Below are 26,862 nucleotides of genomic sequence, written 5' to 3' on the forward strand. Positions count from 1 at the left end.
GAGTTGAAAACAGCAGGTCTGGGACAGATAGCATGTCCGGTGAACAGGTCAGGGTTCCATAGCCGCCGGCAGAACAGTTGAAACTGAAGCAGCAGCATGGCCAGGTGGACTGGGGACAGCAAGGAGTCATCATGCCAGGTAGTCCTGAGGGATGGTCCTTGGGCTCAGGTCCTTCGGGAGAGAGAAAGAAAGAGAGAGAGTGAATTAGAGAGAGCATACTTAAATTCACACAGGACACCGGATAAGACAGGAGAAGTACTCCAGATATAACAGACTGGCCCTAGCCCCCAGACACATAAACTACTGCAGCATAAATACTGGAGGCTGAGACAGGAGTGGTCAGGAGACACTGTGGCCCCATCTGATGATACCCCCGGACAGGGCCAAACAGGAAGGATATAACCCCAACCACTTTGCCAAAGCACAGCCCCCACACCACTAGAGGGATATCTTCAACCACCAACTTACCATCCTGAGACAAGGCCGAGTATAGCCCACAAAGATCTCTGCCACGGCACAACCCAAGGGTGGGCGCCAACCCAGACAGGAAGATCACGTCTGACTCAACCCACTCAAGTGACGCACCCATTCTAGGGACGGCATGAAAGAGCACCAGTAAGCCAGTGACTCAGCCCCTGTAATAGGGTTAGAGGCAGAGAATCCCAGTGGAGAGAGGGGAACCGGCCAGGCAGAGACAGCAAGGGCAGTTTGTAGCTCCAGAGCCTTTCCGTTCACCTTCACACTCCTGGGCCAGACTACACTCAATCATAGGACCCACTGAAGAGATGAGTCTTCAGTAAAGACTTAAAGGTTGAGACCGAGTCTGCGTCTCTCACATGGGTAATCAGACCATTCCATAAAAATGGAGCTCTATAGGAAAAAGCCCTGCCTCCAGCTGTTAGCTTAGAAATTCTAGGGACAATTAGGAGGCCTGCGTCTTGTGACCGGAGCGTACGTGTAGGTATGTACGGCAGGACCAAATCAGAAAGGTAGGTAGGAGCAAGCCCATGTAATGCTTTGTAGGTTCGCAGTAAAACTTTGAAATCAACCCTTGCCTTAACAGTAAGCCAGTGTAGGGAGCCGTATTTAGCAGCCGTATTTAGCACTAACTGAAGTTTATTTAGTGCTTTATCCGGGTAGCCAGAAAGTAAAGCATTGCAGTAGTCTAACCTAGAAGTAACAAAAGCATGGATTAATTTCTCTGCATCATTTTTGGACAGAAAGTTTCTGATTTTTGCAATGTTACGTAGATGGAAAAAAGCTATCCTAGAAACAGTCTTATGTTCGTCAAAAGAGAGATCAGGGTCCAGAGTAACGCCAAGGTCCTTCACAGTTTTATTTGAGACGACTGTACAACCATCAAGATTAATTGTCAGATTCTTTTGGGGCTTCACCATGTTTCATTGAAATGTACAGCTGTGTGTCATCCACATAGCAGTGAAAGTTAACATTATGTTTTCGAATGACATCACCAAGAGGTAAAATATATAGTGAAAACAATAGTGGTACTAAAACGGAACCTTGAGGAACACCAAAGTTCACAGTTGATTTGTCAGACGACAAACCATTCACAAAGACAAACTGATATCTTTCCGACAGATAAGAGCTAAACCAGGCCAGAACTTGTCCGTGTAGACCAATTTGGGTTTCCAATCTCTCCAAAAGAATGTGGTGATCGATGGTATCAAAAGCAGCACTGAGGTCTAGGAGCACGAGGACAGATGCAGAGCCTCTGTCTGACGCCATTAAAAGGTAATTTACCACCTTCACAAGTGCATTCTCAGTGCTATGATGGGGTCTAAAACCAGACTGAAGCATTTCGTATACCTTGTTGTCTTCAGGAAGGCAGTGAGTTTCTGCGCAACAGCTTTTTCTAACATTTTTGAGAAGAATGGAATAGGCCGATAGTTTTTTATATTTTCTGGGTCAAGGTTTGGCTTTTTCAAGAGAGGCTTTAATACTGCGACTTTTAGTGAGTTTGGTACACATCCGGTGGATAGAGAGCCATTTATTATGTTCAACATAGGAGGGCCAAGCACAGGAAGCAGCTCTTTCAGTAGTTTAGTTGGAATAGGGTCCGGTATGCATCTTGAAGGTTTAGAGGCCATGATTATTTTCATCATTGTGTCAAGATATATAGTACTAAAACACTTGAGTGTCTCTCTTGATCCTAGGTCCTGGCAGAGTTGTACAGACTCAGGACAACTGAGCTTTGGAGGAATACGCAGATTTAAAGAGGAGTCCGTAATTTGCTTTCTAATGATCATGATCTTTTCCTCAAAGAAGTTCATGAATTTATTACTGGTTGTGGGTAGTTGTCTTCGTTAATGCATGTGTAGCCTTACGGAGCTTCACATTTGTTTTGTTGTTTATTTTTTTGTTTGCGACATTGCAAAATAAAGTAAAATTTACACTCACCACACTGCACCTTGGTCCTGTCATTTCGACGAGCGTGATACTGCAGCTGAGGTAACTCTGGGTCTTCCATTCCTTTGGCGGTCCTCATGAGAGCCAATTTCATCATATTGCTTTTGCGGCTGCACTTGTAGAAAATTTCAAAGTTCTTGACATTTTCCGTATTGACTGACCTTCATGTCTTAAAGTAATGATGGACTGTCGTTTCTCTTTGCTTATTTGAGCTGTTCTTGCCATAATATGGACTTGGTCTTTTAGCAAATAGGGTTATCTTCTGTATATGCCCCCTACCTTGTCACAACACAACTGATTGGCTCAAACACATTAAGAAGGAAAGAAATTCCACAAATTAACTTTTAAGAAGGCACACCTGTTTACTGAAATGCATTCCAGGTGATTACCTCATGAAGCTGGTTGAGAGAATGCCAAGAGTGTGCAAAGCTGTCATCAAGTCAAAGGGTGGCTACTTTGAAGAATCTCAAATATGAAATATATTTTGATTTGTTGAACACTTTTTTTGGTTACTACATGATTCCATATGTGTTATTTCATAGTTTTGATGTATTCGCTATTATTCTACAATGTAGAAAATAGTCAAAATAAAGAAAAACCTTTTCATGAGTAGGTATTCTAAAACTTTTGACCAGTAGTGTATACAGTACACAGTTTATTAGGTAGGAATATTATTTGCTGAGTCACGTGGCTGTGGCTTGCTATATGAAGCCGGCAGACAGGCATCGAGGCATTCAGTTACTGTTCAATTGAACATTAGAATGGGCAAAACGGTGACCTAAGCGTCTTTGAGCGTGGTATGATCGTTGGTGCCAGGTGCGCCGGCTCCAGTATCTCAGAGGCAGCTGGCCTGATGAGCTTTTCAACATCCAGCCAGCGGCGGTCCTGTGGGCAAAAATAGCTTGTTGATGAGAGAGGTCGAAAGAAAATGGCAAGAACCGTGCAAGCTAACAAACAGGCAAATAACGGCCCTGTACAAGAGTCGTGTGCAGAACAGCTTCTCGGAACGCACAACTCGTTGGATGGGCTGTTGCAGCAGACGTCCCCATCAGGTTCCACTCCTATCAGCTAAAAACAATAAGAAACGGCTCCAGTGGGCACACGATCACCAACACTGGACAACTGAGGAGTGGAAAACAATGCCTGGTCCGACGAATCCCAGTTGCTGATGGCAGAGTCAGGATTTGGTGTTAGCAGCAGGAGTCCATGGCTCCTTCCTGCTTGGTGTCAACGGTACAGGCTGGTGGCGGTAGTGTAACGGTGTGGGGAATACAGTCTAGTGGCGGTGGTGTAACGGTGTGGGGAATACAGTCTAGTGGCGGTGGTGTAACGGTGTGGGGAATACAGTCTAGTGGCGGTGGTGTAACGGTGTGGAGAATACAGTCTAGTGGCGGTGGTGTAACGGTGTGGGGAATACAGTCTAGTGGCGGTGGTGTAACGGTGTGGGGAATACAGTCTAGTGGCGGTAGTGTAACGGTGTGGGGAATACAGTCTAGTGGCGGTAGTGTAACGGTGTGGGGAATACAGTCTAGTGGCGGTAGTGTAACGGTGTGGGGAATACAGTCTAGTGGCGGTAGTGTAACGGTGTGGGGAATACAGTCTAGTGGCGGTAGTGTAACGGTGTGGGGAATACAGTCTAGTGGCGGTAGTGTAACGGTGTGGGGAATACAGTCTAGTGGCGGTAGTGTAACGGTGTGGGGAATACAGTCTAGTGGCGGTAGTGTAACGGTGTGGGGAATACAGTCTAGTGGCGGTAGTGTAACGGTGTGGGGAATACAGTCTAGTGGCGGTGGTGTAACGGTGTGGGGAATACAGTCTAGTGGCGGTGGTGTAACGGTGTGGGGAATACAGTCTAGTGGCGGTAGTGTAACGGTGTGGGGAATACAGTCTAGTGGCGGTAGTGTAACGGTGTGGGGAATGCTTTCCTGGCACACATTAGGTCCCTTAATACCAAGCAACAATTGAACGCCACAGCTTATTTGAACATTGTTGCTGACCAGGTGCATACCTTCATGGCTACTGGGGGGCTGTGGTGGAAAAAGTACCCAATTGTCATACTTGAGTATAAGTAAAGATACCTTCCAAAAAAATGACTCAAGTAAAAATGGAAGTCACCCAGTAAAATACTAATTGAGTAAAAGTCTAAAAGTATTTGGTTTTAAATATACTTAAGTATCAAACCTAAAAGTACAAATAATAAAAATAAAAAATATTTTTTCAAGCAAACCAGACTCCACACTTTTCTTGTTTTTTACATTTACGGCACACTCCAACACTCAGACATAATATACAAACAAAGCATTTGTGTTTAGTGAGTCTGCCATATCAGAGGCAGTAGGGATGACCAGGGATGTTCTCATGATAAGTGTGTGAATTTAACCATTTTCTGTCCTGCTAAGTATTCCAAATGTAACGAGTACTTTTGGGTGTCAGAGAAATAATCTATGGAGTAAAAAGTACATTTTCTTTATGAATGTAGTAAAGTAAAAATGTAAATTGTCAAGTACAGATACCCCAAAATACATATTAAGTAGTACTTTAAATGAATTTTTCCTTAAGTACTTTACATCACTGCTGGGGGTCCGACCCTGTACTAGATGGGTGTACGTAATATACTGGCAACTGACTGTATATCAAATCAATCAAATAAAATATTATTTGTCACATTCGCCGAATACAGCAGGTGTAGACTTTACTGTGAAATGCTTACTTACCAGCCCTTTCCCACAATGCAGTGATAAACCTTTATTTTTCGAATATAGTTAAATAAAAGGAAATGGTAACACAATAAAATAACAATAACGAGGCTATCTGAAGAGTACCGGTACTGAGTCAATGTGCAGGGGTATGAGGTAATTGAGGTAATACAGTGCTGTGAAAAAGTATTTGCCCCCTTCCTGATTTCTTATTGTTTTGCACATTTGTCACACTTAAATGTTTCAGATCAAACAAATGTAAATATTACACAAAGATAACCCAAGTAAACATAAAATGCTGTTTTTAAGTGATGATTTTATTTATTAAGGGAAAAAGCTATCAGAACCTTCATGGCCACATGTGAAAACGTAATTGCCCCCTAAACCTAATAACTGGTTGTGCCAACCTCAGCAACAACAACTGCAATCAAGTGTTTGTGATAACTGGCATTGAGTCTTTCACGTCGCTGTGGAGGAATTTTGTCCCACTCTTCTTTGCAGAATTGTTTTAATTCAGCCACATTGGAGGGTTTTCGAGCATGAACCACCTTAAGGTCACGCCACAGCATCTCAATCAGATTCAAGTCCGGACTTTGACTAGGCCACTCCAAAACCTTCATTTTGTTTTTTTAAGCCATTCAGAGGTGGACTTGCTGGTGTGTTTTGGATCATTGTCCTGCTGCACAACCCAAGTGTGCTTCAGCTTGAGGTCACAAACTGATGGCCGGACATTCTCCTTCAGGAATTTTTTGTTAGAGAGCAGAATTCATGGTTCCATAAATCACAGCAAGTCGTCCAGGTCCTGAAGCAGCAAAGCAGCCCCAGACCATCTCACTACCACCACCATATTTGACTGTTGGTATGATGTTCTGTTTCTGAAACACTGTGTTACTTTTACGTCAGATATAACGTGATGCACACCTTCCAAAAGTTCAGCAAACCAAAGCTTTTTGGTTCTAGGTAGAACCATTTTGGGTTCTTCAAAGAGTTCTCCTATGGTGACAGCTTAACTGTTTTAGGTTCTAAATACAAATGTTTTTTTGTCCCTGAGTAATAAAATGTGCTTTGGGATTTATAGGAGAAAATACAAAACATCACTGTCCCTCCATCTATATGGAAATGCAGTAATGATTGAAAAGTGTGTGAGAAAGATTTCTGTCCATAGACCTGAAACGCCCTCCTGTCTTCCTGTCTCTCTTTCTCTCTCCTCTCCCTCTCTCCAGAGCGACATAGCAGATGTGCCAAATGAGAGTTCGAAGAACGACAAGAAAGGGAAGGTAAACGCCAACGTGAAGACCAACTTGACGCCACAGACCAGCTCAGACCCGGCTCAGTCTTCTACTTCTGCCCAGAACAACACCACTGACACCAAGAAGGGTACGACACACACACACACACACACACACACACTAACACACACAGACCAGTTCGGAGCTGGTCTAGACCTCTACAGTATATCACACACCTCACTCACATTGACACAATTGAGCTGTTTTTCCATTTCTGTCTTTGTAGATATAAATGCACTGGTGCCTCATGTGAATATTGATGACTTGAAACAGATGAAGGTGAGGAATAGGTTACCGTTACCCTGATTGTTACTACTGACCCCTAATATCTGACCCTTACCACCTATATCCTGCTGATACTACTAACCCCTAATATCTGACCCCAACCACCTATATCCTGCTGATACTGCTGACCCCTGATATCTGACCCCTACCACCTATATCCTGCTGATAAAGCTGACCCCTAACATCTATATACTGCTGACCTCTGATATCTGACCCCTACCACCTATATCCTGCTGATACAGCTGACCCCTAATATTTGACCCCTACCACCTATATCCTGCTGATACTACTGACCCCTAATATCTGACTCCTACCACCTATATACTGCTGATACTACTGACCCCTAATATCTGACCCCAACCACCTATATCCTGCTGATACTGCTGACCCCTGATATCTGACCCCTACCACCTATATCCTGCTGATAAAGCTGACCCCTACCATCTATATACTGCTGACCTCTGATATCTGACCCCTACCACCTATATCCTGCTGATACAGCTGACCCCTAATATTTGACCCCTACCACCTATATCCTGCTGATACTACTGACCCCTAATATCTGACCCCTACCACCTATATACTGCTGATACTGCTGACCCCTGATATCTGACTCCTACCACCTATATCCTGCTGATACTGCTGACCCCTGATATCTGACCCCTACCACCTATATCCTGCTGATACTGCTGACCCCTGATATCTGACTCCTACCACCTATATCCTGCTGATACTACTGACCCTTAATATCTGACTCCTACCACCTATATCCTGCTGATACTGCTGACCCCTGATATCTGACCCCTACCACCTATATCCTGCTGATACTGCTGACCCCTGATATCTGACTCCTACCACCTATATCCTGCTGATACTACTGACCCCTAATATTTGACCCCTACCACCTATATCCTGCTGATACAGCTGACCCTTAATATCTGACTCCTACCACCTATATCCTGCTGATACTACTGACCCCTGATATCTGACTCCTACCACCTATATCCTGCTGATACAGCTGACCCCTAATATTTGACCCCTACCACCTATATCCTGCTGATACTACTGACCCCTGATATCTGACTCCTACCACCTATATCCTGCTGATACTGCTGACCCCTGATATCTGACTCCTACCACCTATATCCTGCTGATACAGCTGACCCCTAATATCTGACCCCTACCACCTATATCCTGCTGATACTACTGACCCCTGATATCTGACTCCTACCACCTATATCCTGCTGATAAAGCTGACCCCTACATCTATATACTGCTGACCCCTGATATCTGACTCCTACCACCTATATACTGCTGATACTACTGACCCCTAATATCTGACCCCTACCACCTATATCCTGCTGATACTACTGACCCCTAATATCTGACTCCTACCACCTATATCCTGCTGATACTACTGACCCCTGATATCTGACTCCTACCACCTATATCCTGCTGATAAAGCTGACCCCTACCATCTATATACTGCTGACCCCTGATATCTGACTCCTACCACCTATATACTGCTGATACTACTGACCCCTAATATCTGACCCCTACCACCTATATCCTGCTGATACTACTGACCCCTGATATCTGACTCCTACCACCTATATACTGCTGATACTACTGACCCCTAATATCTGACCCCTACCACCTATATCCTGCTGATACTACTGACCCCTGATATCTGACCCCTACCACCTATATCCTGCTGATACTACTGACCCCTAATATCTGACCCCTACCACCTGTATCCTGCTGATACTACTGACCCCTGATATCTGACTCCTACCACCTATATCCTGCTGATACTACTGACCCCTAATATCTGACCCCTACCACCTATATCCTGCTGATACTACTGACCCCTGATATCTGACTCCTACCACCTATATACTGCTGACCCCTGATATCTGACTCCTACCATCTATATACTGCTGACCCCTGATATCTGACTCCTACCATCTATATACTGCTGACCCCTGATATCTGACTCCTACCATCTATATACTACTGACCCCTAATATCTGACTCCTACCATCTATATACTGCTGACCCCTGATATCTGACTCCTACCATCTATATACTGCTGACCCCTGATATCTGACTCCTACCATCTATATACTGCTGACCCCTGATATCTGACTCCTACCATCTATATACTACTGACCCCTAATATCTGACTCCTACAATCTATATACTGCTGACCCCTGATATCTGACTCCTACCATCTATATACTACTGACCCCTAATATCTGACTCCTACCATCTATATACTGCTGACCCCTGATATCTGACTCCTACCATCTATATACTGCTGACCCCTGATATCTGACTCCTACCATCTATATACTGCTGACCCCTAATATCTGACTCCTACCATCTATATACTGCTGACCCCTGATATCTGACTCCTACCATCTATATACTACTGACCCCTAATATCTGACTCCTACCATCTATATACTACTGACCCCTAATATCTGACTCCTACCATCTATATACTGCTGACCCCTAATATCTGACTCCTACCATCTATATACTGCTGACCCCTAATATCTGACTCCTACCATCTATATACTACTGACCCATAATATCTGACTCCTACCATCTATATACTACTGACCCTTAATATCTGACTCCTACCATCTATATACTGCTGACCCCTGATATCTGACTCCTACCACCTATATCCTGCTGATACAGCTGACCCCTGATATCTGACTCCTACCATCTATATACTACTGACCCCTAATATCTGACTCCTACCATCTATATACTGCTGACCCCTGATATCTGACTCCTACCATCTATATACTACTGACCCTTAATATCTGACTCCTACCATCTATATACTACTGACCCCTAATATCTGACTCCTACCATCTATATACTACTGACCCTTAATATCTGACTCCTACCATCTATATACTACTGACCCCTAATATCTGACTCCTACCATCTATATACTACTGACCCCTAATATCTGACTCCTACCATCTATATACTACTGACCCCTAATATCTGACTCCTACCATCTATATACTACTGACCCTTAATATCTGACTCCTACCATCTATATACTGCTGACCCCTAATATCTGACTCCTACCATCTATATACTACTGACCCCTAATATCTGACTCCTACCATCTATATACTACTGACCCCTAATATCTGACTCCTACCATCTATATACTACTGACCCTTAATATCTGACTCCTACCATCTGTATACTACTGACCCTTAATATCTGACTCCTACCATCTATATACTGCTGACCCCTGATATCTGACTCCTACCATCTATATACTGCTGACCCCTGATATCTGACTCCTACCATCTATATACTACTGACCCCTGATATCTGACTCCTACCATCTATATACTACTGACCCTTAATATCTGACTCCTACCATCTATATACTGCTGACCCCTGATATCTGACTCCTACCATCTATATACTGCTGACCCCTGATATCTGACTCCTACCATCTATATCCTGCTGACCCCTGATATCTGACTCCTACCATCTATATACTGCTGACCCCTGATATCTGACTCCTACCATCTATATACTGCTGACCCCTGATATCTGACTCCTACCATCTATATACTGCTGACCCCTGATATCTGACTCCTACCATCTATATACTGCTGACCCATGATATCTGACTCCTACCACCTATATCCTACTGATACTACTGACTCCTACCATCTATATACTACTGACCCCTAATATCTGACTCCTACCATCTATATCCTGCTGACCCCTGATATCTGACTCCTACCATCTATATACTGCTGACCCCTGATATCTGACTCCTACCATCTATATACTGCTGACCCCTGATATCTGACTCCTACCATCTATATACTACTGACCCCTGATATCTGACTCCTACCATCTATATACTACTGACCCTTAATATCTGACTCCTACCATCTATATACTGCTGACCCCTGATATCTGACTCCTACCATCTATATACTGCTGACCCCTGATATCTGACTCCTACCATCTATATACTGCTGACCCCTGATATCTGACTCCTACCATCTATATCCTGCTGACCCCTGATATCTGACTCCTACCACCTATATACTGCTGACCCCTGATATCTGACTCCTACCATCTATATACTGCTGACCCCTGATATCTGACTCCTACCATCTATATACTACTGACCCCTAATATCTGACTCCTACCATCTATATACTACTGACCCCTAATATCTGACTCCTACCATCTATATACTTCTGACCCCTGATATCTGACTCCTACCACCTATATCCTGCTGATACTACTGACCCCTAATATCTGACTCCTACCATCTATATCCTGCTGACCCCTGATATCTGACGCCTACCATCTATATCCTGCTGACCCCTGATATCTGACTCCTACCATCTATATACTGCTGACCCCTGATATCTGACTCCTACCATCTATATACTGCTGACCCCTGATATCTGACTCCTACCACCTATATCCTGCTGATACTACTGACTCCTACCATCTATATACTGCTGACCCCTGATATCTGACTCCTACCATCTATATCCTGCTGACCCCTGATATCTGACTCCTACCACCTATATACTGCTGACCCCTGATATCTGACTCCTACCATCTATATACTGCTGACCCCTGATATCTGACTCCTACCATCTATATACTACTGACCCCTAATATCTGACTCCTACCATCTATATACTACTGACCCCTAATATCTGACTCCTACCATCTATATACTACTGACCCCTGATATCTGACTCCTACCACCTATATCCTGCTGATACTACTGACCCCTAATATCTGACTCCTACCATCTATATCCTGCTGACCCCTGATATCTGACGCCTACCATCTATATCCTGCTGACCCCTGATATCTGACTCCTACCATCTATATACTGCTGACCCCTGATATCTGACTCCTACCATCTATATACTACTGACCCCTAATATCTGACCCCTACCACCTATATCCTGCTGATACTACTGACCCCTAATATCTGACCCCTACCACCTATATCCTGCTGATACTACTGACCCCTGATATCTGACTCCTACCACCTATATCCTGCTGATACTACTGACCCCTAATATCTGACCCCTACCACCTATATCCTGCTGATACTACTGACCCCTGATATCTGACTCCTACCACCTATATACTGCTGACCCCTGATATCTGACTCCTACCATCTATATACTGCTGACCCCTGATATCTGACTCCTACCATCTATATACTACTGACCCCTAATATCTGACTCCTACCATCTATATACTGCTGACCCCTGATATCTGACTCCTACCATCTATATACTGCTGACCCCTGTTATCTGACTCCTACCATCTATATACTGCTGACCCCTGATATCTGACTCCTACATCTATATACTACTGACCCCTAATATCTGACTCCTACCATCTATATACTACTGACCCTTAATATCTGACTCCTACCATCTATATACTACTGACCCCTAATATCTGACTCCTACCATCTATATACTACTGACCCCTAATATCTGACTCCTACCATCTATATACTACTGACCCTTAATATCTGACTCCTACCATCTATATACTGCTGACCCCTAATATCTGACTCCTACCATCTATATACTACTGACCCCTAATATCTGACTCCTACCATCTATATACTACTGACCCCTAATATCTGACTCCTACCATCTATATACTACTGACCCTTAATATCTGACTCCTACCATCTGTATACTACTGACCCTTAATATCTGACTCCTACCATCTATATACTGCTGACCCCTGATATCTGACTCCTACCATCTATATACTGCTGACCCCTGATATCTGACTCCTACCATCTATATACTGCTGACCCCTGATATCTGACTCCTACCATCTATATACTACTGACCCCTGATATCTGACTCCTACCATCTATATACTACTGACCCTTAATATCTGACTCCTACCATCTATATACTGCTGACCCCTGATATCTGACTCCTACCATCTATATACTGCTGACCCCTGATATCTGACTCCTACCATCTATATACTGCTGACCCCTGATATCTGACTCCTACCATCTATATCCTGCTGACCCCTGATATCTGACTCCTACCATCTATATACTGCTGACCCCTGATATCTGACTCCTACCATCTATATACTGCTGACCCCTGATATCTGACTCCTACCATCTATATACTGCTGACCCCTGATATCTGACTCCTACCACCTATATCCTACTGATACTACTGACTCCTACCATCTATATACTACTGACCCCTAATATCTGACTCCTACCATCTATATCCTGCTGACCCCTGATATCTGACTCCTACCATCTATATACTGCTGACCCCTGATATCTGACTCCTACCATCTATATACTGCTGACCCCTGATATCTGACTCCTACCATCTATATACTACTGACCCCTGATATCTGACTCCTACCATCTATATACTACTGACCCTTAATATCTGACTCCTACCATCTATATACTGCTGACCCCTGATATCTGACTCCTACCATCTATATACTGCTGACCCCTGATATCTGACTCCTACCATCTATATACTGCTGACCCCTGATATCTGACTCCTACCATCTATATCCTGCTGACCCCTGATATCTGACTCCTACCACCTATATCCTGCTGATACTACTGACCCCTAATATCTGACTCCTACCATCTATATCCTGCTGACCCCTGATATCTGACGCCTACCATCTATATCCTGCTGACCCCTGATATCTGACTCCTACCATCTATATACTGCTGACCCCTGATATCTGACTCCTACCATCTATATACTGCTGACCCCTGATATCTGACTCCTACCACCTATATCCTGCTGATACTACTGACTCCTACCATCTATATACTGCTGACCCCTAATATCTGACTCCTACCATCTATATACTGCTGACCCCTAATAACTGACTCCTACCATCTATATACTGCTGACCCCTAATATCTGACTCCTACCATCTATATACTGCTGACCCCTAATATCTGACTCCTACCATCTATATACTGCTGACCCCTGATATCTGACTCCTACCACCTATATCCTGCTCATACTGCTGACCCCTGATATCTGACTCCCACCATCTATATACTGCTGACCCTTAATATCTGACTCCTACCATCTATATACTGCTGACCCCTAATATCTGACTCCTACCATCTATATACTGCTGACCCCTAATATCTGACTCCTACCATCTATATACTGCTGACCCCTGATATCTGACTCCTACCACCTATATCCTGCTGATACTGCTGACCCCTGATATCTGACTCCTACCATCTATATACTACTGACCCCTGATATCTGACTCCTACCATCTATATACTGCTGACCCCTAATATCTGACTCCTACCATCTATATACTGCTGACCCCTAATATCTGACTCCTACCATCTATATACTGCTGACCCCTAATATCTGACTCCTACCATCTATATACTGCTGACCCCTGATATCTGACTCCTACCACCTATATCCTGCTGATACTGCTGACCCCTGATATCTGACTCCTACCATCTATATACTACTGACCCCTGATATCTGACTCCTACCATCTATATACTGCTGACCCCTAATATCTGACTCCTACCATCTATATACTACTGACCCCTGATATCTGACTCCTACCATCTATATACTGCTGACCCTTAATATCTGACTCCTACCATCTATATACTACTGACCCCTAATATCTGACTCCTACCATCTATATACTGCTGACCCTTAATATCTGACTCCTACCATCTAGTTTACTCCTAACCAGAACCTTAACAGTTCCCCTATTCCCTATTATAGCTTTATTATCTGGTAAATGTATTCACCAACATCATAAAACATGATCATGTTTTTATATAATTTGTTTATTTATCAGTATCAATAATATTTAACATCAGTCAGATGTTTCCTGTAGCACAGAGGGTTGGTGCAGCACTGACATTCCTCAAACAGGCTTTGTCTAGTGTCTTTGAGCTTGCTGTCCTTAGTGAATTAAATGTGTTTTCAGTAATCTGTCTTTCCTCTCGCCAGGCGTACCTTAAACTGATTAAAAAGCAGCAGAAAGAGCTGAACTTTTTAAAGAAGAAGCACGCAAAGGTGGGTTGATGTTTTAGACTGCTCGTACAGGTCCCAGAGCTGACACAGTACAGATCCTTCATCCTGGTGTCCACACACTGATCGCGAGAAAGAGGATAGAGGTCCCTCCTTTCATCATTCAGTGTTGTCTGAGCCTCACCCACACACACACCAACACTCTTGAGTGCATCCTGTAACCTAAGGTGTTTGTCTTTGATCTCACCAGTGAGTGGACAGACAGAAATTAGACTTGCTAAGATGACCCCCCCCCCCACACACACACACACGCATACACGCAAGCACACAGACACACACACTCACAGTAGCTAGACTTCAGTCACTAACACCATGTCCTTATGAAATCGCTTCTTACGTAACAACCTGTTTGTATACTAAAGAGAGGATCTCTTGTAGGGTTGACCATAGTAACCTCCTGCTCTCTTTTCCTGTTGCATAACAGTTATGACAGTCAGCCAGATGTGTCCACTAGCCAGGGGTTTAACCATTTCCACTAATGTTTTGTTAGTGTAAGTTCTCAACTATATGGTCTGGCTGTAATGGTAAATGACTTGTTTAGGAAAGGTTAGACCAAGCTATCTTAAGCTGTCTCTATCTCTGCAATAGTATCTCACTGTAAAGCAGTTGTGACTTGATATCCTCTGTCATATGCTGTGTTCTGTTTCAGGACCGCACCATCATGCAGAAGTGCCACTGCACCCAGGTGGACAAGATGATTTCTCAGCACGACAAGGAGAAGCTGACACAGGACAAACTGCTGGAGAAGGCCATCAAGAAACGAGGGTAAATATCAGGACATGTAGATCATTCATTCAAGCAAATAGTCAATCAATCAATTATGACATGTTGAAATAAACATTCAACATGAACATGTATTATCGTATACCTGGCATCTGGACACAGCCATTGGGTGTATGAAATGAATGTTCGTTCCTGTCTCCACCTAGCTAAGAAATGCCTTTCTGTCGCCCCACAGAGAAAACAACTGTCTGGAGTTGAAGAAGGAGACTGAGAGTAAAGTAGAGAAACTGAACACTGACCACAAAGCTAAGGTAACCTTCAGTTCACAGTCACCGCCCCTCTGTCATCAGAAGGAGATAGATTGTCTTTGTCGAACTGAATTCGAAGAGTAGAAACGGGGACTCCTGCAGTTGAATAACATTACAGCAGCTCAGCACATTAAGGAGTGGTTAGTGATGATATAGTGTTTGATGTTTAAGTGTGTAGTGTGTATACTGTGCCCTTCAGGTGAAGAACAACAAATCTCAGCACACTAAGGAGTGGTCAGAGATGATATACAGTTTAGTGTAGTGTAATATTGTGTATCCTGTGCCCTTCAGGTGAAGGACATTACAGCCCAGCACACTAAGGAATGGTCAGAGATGATCAACTCCCACAGCATTGTAGAGCAGGATATGAAGGACATCCACGTGGTCCAGCAGTGTGAACAGCTCAAGAAACTACTGAGTGGAGTCCAGGAACAACAGACTCTTTCGCTCAAATTGATTCACGAACGGTGAGCGAGCGAGAGATGCACACACATACATTAGGTCAGGGCTCTCTAACCCTGTTCCTGGAGAGATACCCTCCTTTACATTTTCACCTAGGTTGGGCCAAGCTGGAGGGTAGCGCTCCAGAAAAGCTACAGGAGATTAGCTCTCCAGAAAAGCTACAGGAGGATTGGAGAGCCATGGAGTAGGGTTGGAGAGCCATGGAGTAGGGTTGGAGAGCCATGGAGTAGGGTTGGAGAGCCATGGAGTAGGGTTGGAGAGCCATGGAGTAGGGTTGGAGAGCCATGGAGTAGGGTTGGAGAGCCATGGAGTAGGGTTGGAGAGCCATGGAGTAGACCCTACAGCTCAAACCTTAAAGAGGAACTGACAAAACAGCTGACCATACAGCTCAAACTGAAAACCCAGAGTTATTCCTTGGGACATGATGTGTACTATAGTTCTGATGTCTCTGAATGAGGTCCCTAGGACAACAGATACAGTCTAACCATCTTGGCTACTGTGAGCTGTGGGTTTGTCCTGCCAGGTATATGTGACTTGATGAGGTTTCTTACCAGGCTGTTTTTTTTGTCCCCTCGCCTCAGGCAGAGCAAGGAGATGCGGGCCAACCAGGCCAAGACCTCCATGGAGAACAGCAAGGCCATCAGCCAGGACAAGACCATCAAAAACAAGGCAGAGAGGGAGAGGTGGGTCACACTGCCCCGCTCGCTAATCACCAACTGACTTTGACTGCATGGAGAACATGGGTTATGTCAGGATGTGTATACCCTGAGTATACAAAATATTATGAACACTTTCCATGACATAGACTGACCAGGTGAGTCCAGGAGAAAGCTATGACCCCTTATTGATGTCACTTGTTAAATCCACTTCAATTAGTGTAGATGAAGGGGAGGAGACGGGTTACAGAAGGATTTTTAAGCCTTGAGAGAATTGAGACATGGATTGTGTATGTGTGCCATTCAGAATGTTAATGGGCAAGACAACAGATTGAAGTGCCAGGCACACCGGTTTGTTTCAAGAACCGCAACGCTGCTGAGTTTTTCACGTTACATAGTTCCCAGTGGATGAAGAATGGTCCACCACCCAAAGGACATCCATCCAACTTGTCACAACTGTGGGAAGCATTGGTGTCAACATGGGCCAGCATCCCTGTGGAACGCTTTCGACACCTTGTAGAGTCCATGCCCCGACAAATTGAGGCTGCTCTGAGGGCAGAAAGGGGGGGTGCACCTCAATACAAGAAAGGTGTTGTTAATGTTTGGTGTACTCGGTGTAGACTACAGTATTTAGGTCCCCTATGAACACCCCTTAAACTGTGTCTGTTCTCGTATCATCTTAGAATCTCTTCCTTCTCGTTCTCTTCACAGGAGAGTTAGAGAGTTGAACAGCAGCAACACCAAAAAGTTCCTGGAAGAAAGGAAAAGGGTTGGTGTTCGATCTTCTACTAATTCTAGTGCTGTGATGCTGTTGATGTGAATCAACTAGCGCCTTAGCCTTGAAATGGTTTGCTTAGTTGATACATTTGGTGTTAAATTAAATGACTATTTTTCCTCCCTCCATCTTTGTCCTCTCTCTGTCTTTCTCCTCCATATTTCTCCTCCCTCCATCTTTCTCACTTCTTTCTCCTCCATATTTCTCATCCCTCCATCTTTGTCCACTCTCTGTCTTTCTCCTCCATATTTCTCCTCCCTCCATCTTTCTCCCCTCTCTTTCTCTTCCATATTTCTCCTCCCTCCATCTTTCTCCCCTCTCTTTCTCCTCCATATTTCTCCTCCCTCCATCTTTCTCCCCTCTCTTTCTCCTCCATATTTCTCCTCCCTCCATCATTCTCCCCTCTCTTTCTCCTCCATATTTCTCCTCCCTCCATCTTTCTCCACTCTCTTTCTCCTCCCTCCATCTTTCTCCTCCATATTTCTCCTCCCTCCATCTTTCTCCACTCTCTTTCTCTTCCCTCCATCTTTCTCCTCCATATTTCTCCTCCCTCCATCTTTCTCCTCCATATTTCTCCTCCCTCCATCTTTCTCCTCCACTCTTTCTCCTCCATATTTCTCCTCCCTCCATCTTTCTCCTCCACTCTTTCTCCTCCCTCCATATTTCTCCTCCATATTTCTCCTCCCTCCATCTTTCTCCCCTCTCTTTCTCCTCCATATTTCTCCTCCCTCCATCTTTGTCCTCTATCCCTTGCTCCATCGCTAGTTGGCTATGAAGCACCAGAAGGAGATGGAGACGCTGGAGAAGTCTCAGAAAGAACAGCTAGAGAAACTGGACAAGTTCAATGAGCAGGTAGCTAACCGCAGATCAAGGATCAGATTACCACACAAACCATAGCTGTATTGTTTGTCATCATTTTTCACAGTCAGTACATACATGTATGTTCTTTCTCATCCCTATGATTTGCTTGTTTTTGCACCACAGCTTTTGAAATCACATCATGCCAGTAAACAGTGTCAAGGTAGGTGCTTCCATCCAAGACTTTGTTATGTAACCACATGGAAACCTTTTAATATACAGCACTCAGGGTGTCAGCAGTCAGTCCTGTCTACATGAGTCATCGATCATTATGATGAGTCATGGGAGTATTGGAGGGACCCAGGAGACCCTCTACTGCTGTTTCACTGAGAGTCTTCCTGACAGTATGCTGCAACACTGGGACAGGGAAGAGGAGCTAGTTTGGGCTGGCATAGTTTAGGTAGTTGTACTGTTACTGTAGTTTAAATCAATAAATGGCTGTACTGATGCAGTAGAATTATGCATCTGGTGGAAGTGTGTGTGGTTTCTTGCGTAGGGAGGTGTGTGGGGATTCTTGTGTAGGGAGGTGTGTGGGGATTCTTGCGTAGGGAGGTGTGTGGGGATTCTTGCGTAGGGAGGTGTGTGGGGATTCTTGTGTAGGGAGGTGTGTGGGGATTCTTGTGTAGGGAGGTGTGTGGGGATTCTTGTGTAGGGAGGTGTGTGGGGATTCTTGTGTAGGGAGGTGTGTGGGGATTCTTGTGTAGGGAGGTGTGTGGGGATTCTTGTGTAGGGAGGTGTGTGGGGATTCTTGTGTAGGGAGGTGTGTGGGGATTCTTGTGTAGGGAGGTGTGTGGGGATTCTTGTGTAGGGAGGTGTGTGGGGATTCTTGCGTAGGGAGGTGTGTGGGGATTCTTGTGTAGGGAGGTGTGTGGGGATTCTTGTGTAGGGAGGTGTGTGGGGATTCTTGCGTAGGGAGGTGTGTGGGGATTCTTGCGTAGGGAGGTGTGTGGGGATTCTTGCGTAGGGAGGTGTGTGTGGATTCTTGTGTAGGGAGGTGTGTGTGTGTGTGTGTGTGTGTACTGTTTGTGTAACAGTGTGGTTGTTGGTTCCCTCTAGGCCAAAGACATCCAGCAGATGGTGAAGCTGGAGGAGGAGATGGACCGCAAACCAGCCACAGTGGTTTAACCACTCCCACCAACTGAGACACACACACAGACACACACACATATACACTGCCCAGACCAGCCACATTAGTTTAACCACTTCCACCAACTGAGACAGACACACACACACTCTGCCCAGACCAGCCACAGTGGTCTGAACACCCCCACCAACACCTAAGACACACACAAACACCCACACAGGCACCGAATGCTCCCTCAAACAACTGTCGCAGAGACCCAGAAACACTCACACACCCCACTACACACACCCCCTAGATCCCCCGTTTCATTTCCTCACCCTGCAATATTGTCATAGCTCATATCCTCTATCCCTCTAAATCTCCCTCATCAATGAACCACACCCACACACAGTCAGTCCCCCCCTCCAACTCCCCTGTGCTGTGGAGCCATTGGTGCAGACCGGTGATTGACAGTAAGATGAGCGAATGCTGTTTGAAGGTGGGTGGGACATCCAAAACATTGAGAGACACATCCCACCTTCACCGTTCCATTTCTCCACCACTCTACTACACCCGGATCTGCTTTTTATAATCCTCCATCCATCTTTTTAATCTGTTTTTAATGGAAGCAATGTTTGCAGATATCAATAGTCACTGTACACATACACAAAGACACTGATACACATACACACAATCGTTATCACGTCTGTTCTTTCGGTTGTCATGACGGCTTAAATCATGTTTTCTGTTCAAACTCTTGTAATACTTTTATTTTGTATTTTTAATGGTACCAGGTATCAATAACAGGACCAGAATATGGAGGGGGAAAATACGGATGTATTAGTTATACATTTTATGTCAGCACAAAATATGTAAATTATGCTGTATGCTACACAAGAGTTGAAGTAATGTCCTGAGCACTTTATATGTGGTAGGCATAATGTGGTAGGCATAATGTGGTAGGCATAATGTGGTAGGCATAATGTGGTAGGCTATCATAACCCAAGTGAAAGATTTCTCTGTTTTGATGTGAATGTAAACTGAAAAAGGACAAAACGTTGGATGAGCGCTGTTCGGAGAAAACTAAGCCCAACGTCAGGTAGTCCTAAACACTGCAGCTTGTCCTTCACGCATAGTTTTGTTTTATCAAGGGATATCTACGAATTTTTCTCAACTAAAAAAATATACAAAAGGCTAAACCAGAGACTGATTTTGATTCTTTCACACCGACAGAAGTGTATATAGGGAGTGTGGATGTGTAGACCAGTGTTCTTTCACTGGCCTGTCTTGTATGACACCGTGTTAGATTCAGAAATTACCAGTTAATGTATTGTATGTGTCAAATGGCATAAAGAAGACAATCATTTTTTAATTTAATTTTTTTAATTTAGCATTCATTTTGACATGGAGATATATATTTATATACATATACAGTGCATTCAGAAAGTATTCAGACCCCTTCCCTTTTTCCACATTTTGTTACATTACAGCCTTATTTTAAAATGGATTAAATAGAAAATGACAAAGCAAAAAAATCTTATATGCTATGACACTTAAAATTGATCTCAGGTGCATCTTGATTCCATTGATCATCCTTGAGATGTTTCTACAACTTGATTGGAGTCCACCTGTGGTAAATTCAATTGATTGGACATGATTTGGAAAGGCACACACCTGTCTATATAAAGTCCCACAGTTAACAGGGCATGTCAGAGTGAAAACCAAGCCATGAGGTTCAAGGAATTGTCCGTGGAGCTCCAAGACAGGATTGTGTCGAGGCACAGATCTGGGGAAGGGTACCAAAACATGTCTGCAGCATTGAAGGTCCCCACGAACACAGTGGCCTCCATCATTCTTAAATAGAAGTTTGGAACCACCAAGACTCTTCCTAGAGCTGGCTGCCCGGCCAAACTGAGAAATTGGGGGAGAAGGGCCTTGGTCAGGGAGGTGACCAAGAACCCGATGGTCACGCTGACAGAGCTCTAGAGTTCCTTTCTGGAGATGGGAGAACCTTCCAGAAGGACAACCATGTATGCAGCACTCCACCAATCAGGCCTTTATGGTAGAGATGCCAGGCGGAAGCCACTCCTCAGTAAAAGGCACATAACATGACTGGGAGACTAGTCAGGATTGAGGGAAAGATGAACGGAGCAAAGTACAGAGAGATTCTTGATGAAAACCTGCTCCAGAGAACACAGGACCTCAGGCTGGGGTAAAGGTTCACCTTCCAACAGGACAAAACCCCTAAGCACACAGCCAAGACAACGCAGGAAGTCTCTGAATGTACTTGAGTGGCCCAGCCAGAGCCCGGACTTGAACCTGATTGAACATCTCTGAAGAGACCTGAAAATAGCTGTGCAGCGATGCTCCCCATCCAACCTGACAGAGCTTGAGAGGATCTGCAGAGAAGAATGGGAGAAATTACCCAAATACAGGTGTGCCAAGCTTGTAGCGTCATACCCAAGATGCCTCGAGGCTGTAATCGCTACCGAAGGTACTGAGTAAATGGTCTGAATACTTTTTATTTTTAATACATTTGCCAAAAAATAAAGTAAACTTGTTTTTGCTTTATCATTATGGGGTATTGTGTGTAGATTGATGAGGGGGGAAACGATTTAATCAATTTTAGAATAGGGCTGTAATGTAACAAAATGTGGAAAAGTCAAGGGCTCTGAATACTTTCCAAATGCACTGTATATACACTACATGTCAAAAGTTTGGACACAGCTACTCATTCCAGAGTTATTCTTTATTTTCCACAATCACCTGACCTCAGCCCGATCAAACCGATGGTTTGGGATGAGTTGGACCGCAGAGTGAAGGAAAAGCAGCCAACAAGTGCATATGTGGGAACTCCTTCAAGACTGTTGGAAAAGCATTCCAGATTAAGCTGGTTGAGAGAATGCCAAGACTGTGCAGAGCTGTCAAGGAAAAGGGTGGCAATTTGAAGAATCTCAAATATAAAATATATTTTGATTTGTTTAACACTTTTTTGGTTACTACATGATTCCATATGTGTTGTTTCATAGTTTTGATGTCTTAACTATTATTCTACAATGTAGAAAATAGTAAAAAATAAAGAAAAACCCTTGAATGAGTCAGTGTGTCAAAACATACAGTACAATGAGTTTTCATACAGATGTAGAATCTTAATGTGAGCCAGTTTGCTACAGCAGTTAGCAATCCTGTTGCAACAGAAAATGTGGATTATAATTTTTGGTCATTTTTGTAGGGATTGACCATTTTTTTTCACAAGGGAAAATCAAGTCTGAAATTTCAAAGTGGAAATTACAAACATCAGAAGCTTTTTCAAATACACTACACGTTTTACATTTCCTGCATTGCACGGAATATCTCCTGCAACAGGGTGATCAAATTAAGATCCTACATCTGTAGGATCTTGAGAACTCGTTTGTTGTTTTTTCTGGATTTTAGAGACAGCAGGGATAGATTTACCAGGGGTTGATAGCTCTCGGTCTCAGCTATGACGCATTGGAATTAGAATGAAGTTGCCCATAACCTCTGGTCTGGGGTCAGATATAATTTCATCCCATTTATGATCAAGGTTAAAGGGGGGGGGGGGGGTAATCTGATTTTAGATCTGTGGTTATGGGTAGTTTAACTTCTGCCTGCAATACTGTATGAATGTGACGCAAAATTACGACATACTTCCGGGGTCAGTCCCCTAAATCCTTTGAATGGGCTTTACGATTATGTCATGAAATTCAGGAAAACGCACTCATTTAAGATATATATCAAAATTTAGTTTTGTTTTTAGATGAATTTACTTCTACCAGATCCCTTTTATGAAGTTTTCGCACTGAAGACCATTGCGCTACGTATTTGCCCATTGAAAACCATTCCAACAACTAGTTCTAAGTTCTAAAACTACAATGCTACTTGCCGCGACACTTTCATAGGGTATGACTATGGAACGCCGTTTGGGACTTTGCGTACAAAAAAAATATACACGTCAAATAACACCGTTTAATTGTAGAATGTTGTGTTGGACCGCAACTTCTGTGGTAGTTAGCTAGCTTTAGCTTGGTACCTAGCGAGCACCAATACAACCAGCCTGAAAACAATGACTAGTAGAAACTGCAGTTATTTTCCTTATTCTTAGAAATTATTTCGGAATCCGTGTGAGTAAGTATTAGCTAGGTAGCCTCTTGTTGTTCGCCTATTGAAATTGAACTTCAGTTCATGAAAATAAATAGTTAGCCAGCTACTAAACCCTGTTGCCCAAAGCTAACGGTATAAGCAGCCAGCTAGCTTCATTAGGCTCGACGTACCGGTTTATATGTTGAAACTAGCCACAATAAGAATTAGGCACAATATTTAATTTGCGATTTGTCTTCAAAAGAAAAGTACCTATTTGAACGTGATGCAGAAGGTGACAATGGGTGGAATCATGCCATATTTAGACTAGATAATGTTAATAAACAAGGTTGGAATATGAAGCAATGAAATGGGGTATATGTCTACTCAGTGACACCCACAGAATACTACTGTGAAGAGTTTATGAAAATATTAGCACTGTAGCTTGGGACTGTGACAGTGTGAAATCACCTACCCTGTCAGCCCATTGTGTGTATTGACATTCATATTGCAGTGTATAGCTTTACCTAAGGATTGGGGCTCAATGAAGTATCAGTTTTCTCAATACCCAAGATATTAATTCCCAATGACCTCCTCAGAGTTATCAAACTCAAACATCCACACAGTATTGTTTTTCTTCTGGAATGGTGTCCCAATACACATGGGTTGACAATAAATGTGGCTCAATTCACAGTTGTTTCAGAGTCCCACAATAAGAGATACGATGCTAATGTTCTCTGGGTGTCAAATTATTGTCTTTTGTTGATTTTATATAACATTCCAACCTCGTTTAGCATGATCTATTCAATTATGGCATAATTCTACTATTTGTATTCATTTGCATCACTGTCAATTACATACTTTTATTTTGAAGGCTAACAGCAAAGTCCACTATTGTGACTAATCCTTATTGTGTCTAGCTTCACATAGATGGGTCCGAACACCATTAATCAAATAAGAAGTGTCTTATAAATTAGGGTTATTTTAGATGATGACACCAAGCTATATAGTTAGCTATATAGATACTGAAACAGATTACGTCATTTTGCTATGTTTTTGGGGAAGAACATTGTTTGCATTCATGAGCTTGCTAGCTTTTTTTTATGACCATCACTGTAGGTGCGCGAGACAAGTTCACCAGCATCATAGCATGCGTATCGATGAACCATTGTGACATATGAAATACGAGTGATAGTGTAATCAATGTATGAACGCGTTAAATTATAATATGACGTGCAGTCATATTCAGGTCATGATTGGTCAAAAAGCTTATTTGATGTGTATCTTTTTTGACACGCAAAGACCCAAACGGCGTTCCATATATGACGGTGTTGGACAGGTGAACGTTTTAGTTAGAGAGATGCATTGTGGGATTGTTTTTATAAAGAAATCATGGCTACTGTAGTTTGTGTGTACTTACAGACAGACAACTGTGTGGTCAGGTGTATACTGCATGGCATTGCACTCACAAAGATCGACCAAAACGGCCAATGCATACACCCTGAGTGACAACAACCGCTTCTTTTAAACTTTGTTTCTGCTGTTGTTCACCCAAATAGTCTACAGAGAATATTATATATATTGGAATGTATGTAGGTAATAACCTAAATGTGTTCACTGGTGACCCTGGTCAATCAATGGCTGGGAAATACAATTATCAACCACTGGGTTCCTTTCTTTCTGTTTCTTTCTTCTTTTCTGTTTCAAATCCTCTTTCTCTCTCTCTCTCTAGCACCTCACACGATTAACAAATTAATGCTCTCACCACATGTCTTGTGCAGAATTATAAGTTGTTTTTTTTAAGTGCTTTTAAATTGTATTCCTTTGCTTTCAAATGGGCCTCTCAATGTCTGCTAGGACATTTACATTATTTTACAAATGATAAATCCCAAAATAAGGGGTTATTTATATAAAGGTATATAAATAAATATACAAATAATATATATATATAATATATTAAATATAGTGTGTAGTTTAAGACTATATTGTGTTTGTTAGAGCTTTTGCACTAGTTGAATGTTTCTGTTATATGTGAATATGTAACCTTTGCTCTCTAGTTTGTTGACAAAGCAGATTATGTTTGCAAGAATAATTTCACTTTTGATTTCCTTTTCAATTTGTATATCCTCTTTTTAGCTTGTCAACGTACGGATCATCATGTTAGTGTTTTTGTATTTATATTGTACTGTCGAGCTTCAAGCAATGAAAATACTGTTGTTGCCGTGCTCCCTTAATAATGTTTTCTAGTATGTGTACCAATAAACTATACAGGTGTAAAATGGAACCTGTACTTTATTTGCTAGCCTATGGGGATACCTTAAAGGTGCAGTCTGTTGGTTGTTTATTTATAGTACACCTGAATAATGTTGTGTCAACCATTGGGGGGGGGGGGGAATTGTGTTTATTCTTCCTGTCGCTGCCACAAGCACCTTTAATTTTTGCCACCAAACTCTGTACAGGCCTTGAATTCAGACTAATTTACTAAAGTGGACGTGTATTTGCAGATTTCAGTTAACAGGTGGAGAATTCAAAAGTATAAGAACTCTGTTTCCTTTTTCACAGTGCGAAACTCTCCCAGGAATATCTCTGAATGTAAACAGTGATATGTTGTAAAATGGTAAAACATACAAAAAAAATCTAGGTTCTTGCTTTATGAAATGAGGACAACTGAAGATGAATCGTCGTGTCATTGAAGGCTGAAAGGGGCTGGGGGGAAGTCCACACTCCTTTCCCTTCGAGGCCCAATGAAGCCATTTATACAGTACCATTCAAAAGTTTGGACACAGCTAATCATTCAAGGGTATTTCTTTATTTGTACTATTTTCTACATTGTAGAATAATAGTGAAGACATCAAAACTATGACAACACATACAGTATGGAATCATGTAGTAACCAAAAAAGTGTTAAACATTTTTATATTTGAGATTCTTAAAAGTAGCCACCCTTTGTCTTGATGACTGCTTTGCACACTCTTGGCATTCTCTCAACCAGCTTCACCTGGTATGCTTGAAGAAGTCTTGAAGAAGTTCCCACATATGCTGAGCACTTGTTGGCTGAGCACTTCCAGCTTCACC

General features: G+C 43.0%; 1 protein-coding gene across 4 annotated transcripts in view; it reads left to right on the forward strand.

The window, feature by feature from the left end:
* Nucleotides 1-26,862, forward strand: part of LOC135557797 (1-phosphatidylinositol 4,5-bisphosphate phosphodiesterase beta-4-like) — a 185,752-nt gene that overhangs the window by 157,532 nt on the left and 1,358 nt on the right. For 2 of the 4 annotated variants that reach the window (XM_064991420.1, XM_064991421.1), the window contains 11 exons: nt 6,347-6,500; nt 6,639-6,691; nt 14,764-14,829; nt 15,494-15,609; nt 15,803-15,878; nt 16,167-16,342; nt 16,919-17,020; nt 17,705-17,762; nt 18,534-18,620; nt 18,753-18,789; nt 19,683-26,066. In XM_064991420.1, coding sequence (XP_064847492.1) covers nt 6,347-6,500; nt 6,639-6,691; nt 14,764-14,829; nt 15,494-15,609; nt 15,803-15,878; nt 16,167-16,342; nt 16,919-17,020; nt 17,705-17,762; nt 18,534-18,620; nt 18,753-18,789; nt 19,683-19,768 — 1,011 coding nt within the window. In that variant the 3' untranslated portion in view covers nt 19,769-26,066. Of the gene's footprint in view, nt 1-6,346; nt 6,501-6,638; nt 6,692-14,763; nt 14,830-15,493; nt 15,610-15,802; nt 15,879-16,166; nt 16,343-16,918; nt 17,021-17,704; nt 17,763-18,533; nt 18,621-18,752; nt 18,790-19,682; nt 26,067-26,862 lie in introns of those variants that run through there. The other 2 variants (XR_010458264.1, XM_064991422.1) reach the window with 2 other exon arrangements.

This window comes from Oncorhynchus masou, chromosome 16 (genome assembly GCF_036934945.1).
Source record: "Oncorhynchus masou masou isolate Uvic2021 chromosome 16, UVic_Omas_1.1, whole genome shotgun sequence".
Classification (NCBI taxonomy): domain Eukaryota; kingdom Metazoa; phylum Chordata; class Actinopteri; order Salmoniformes; family Salmonidae; genus Oncorhynchus; species Oncorhynchus masou.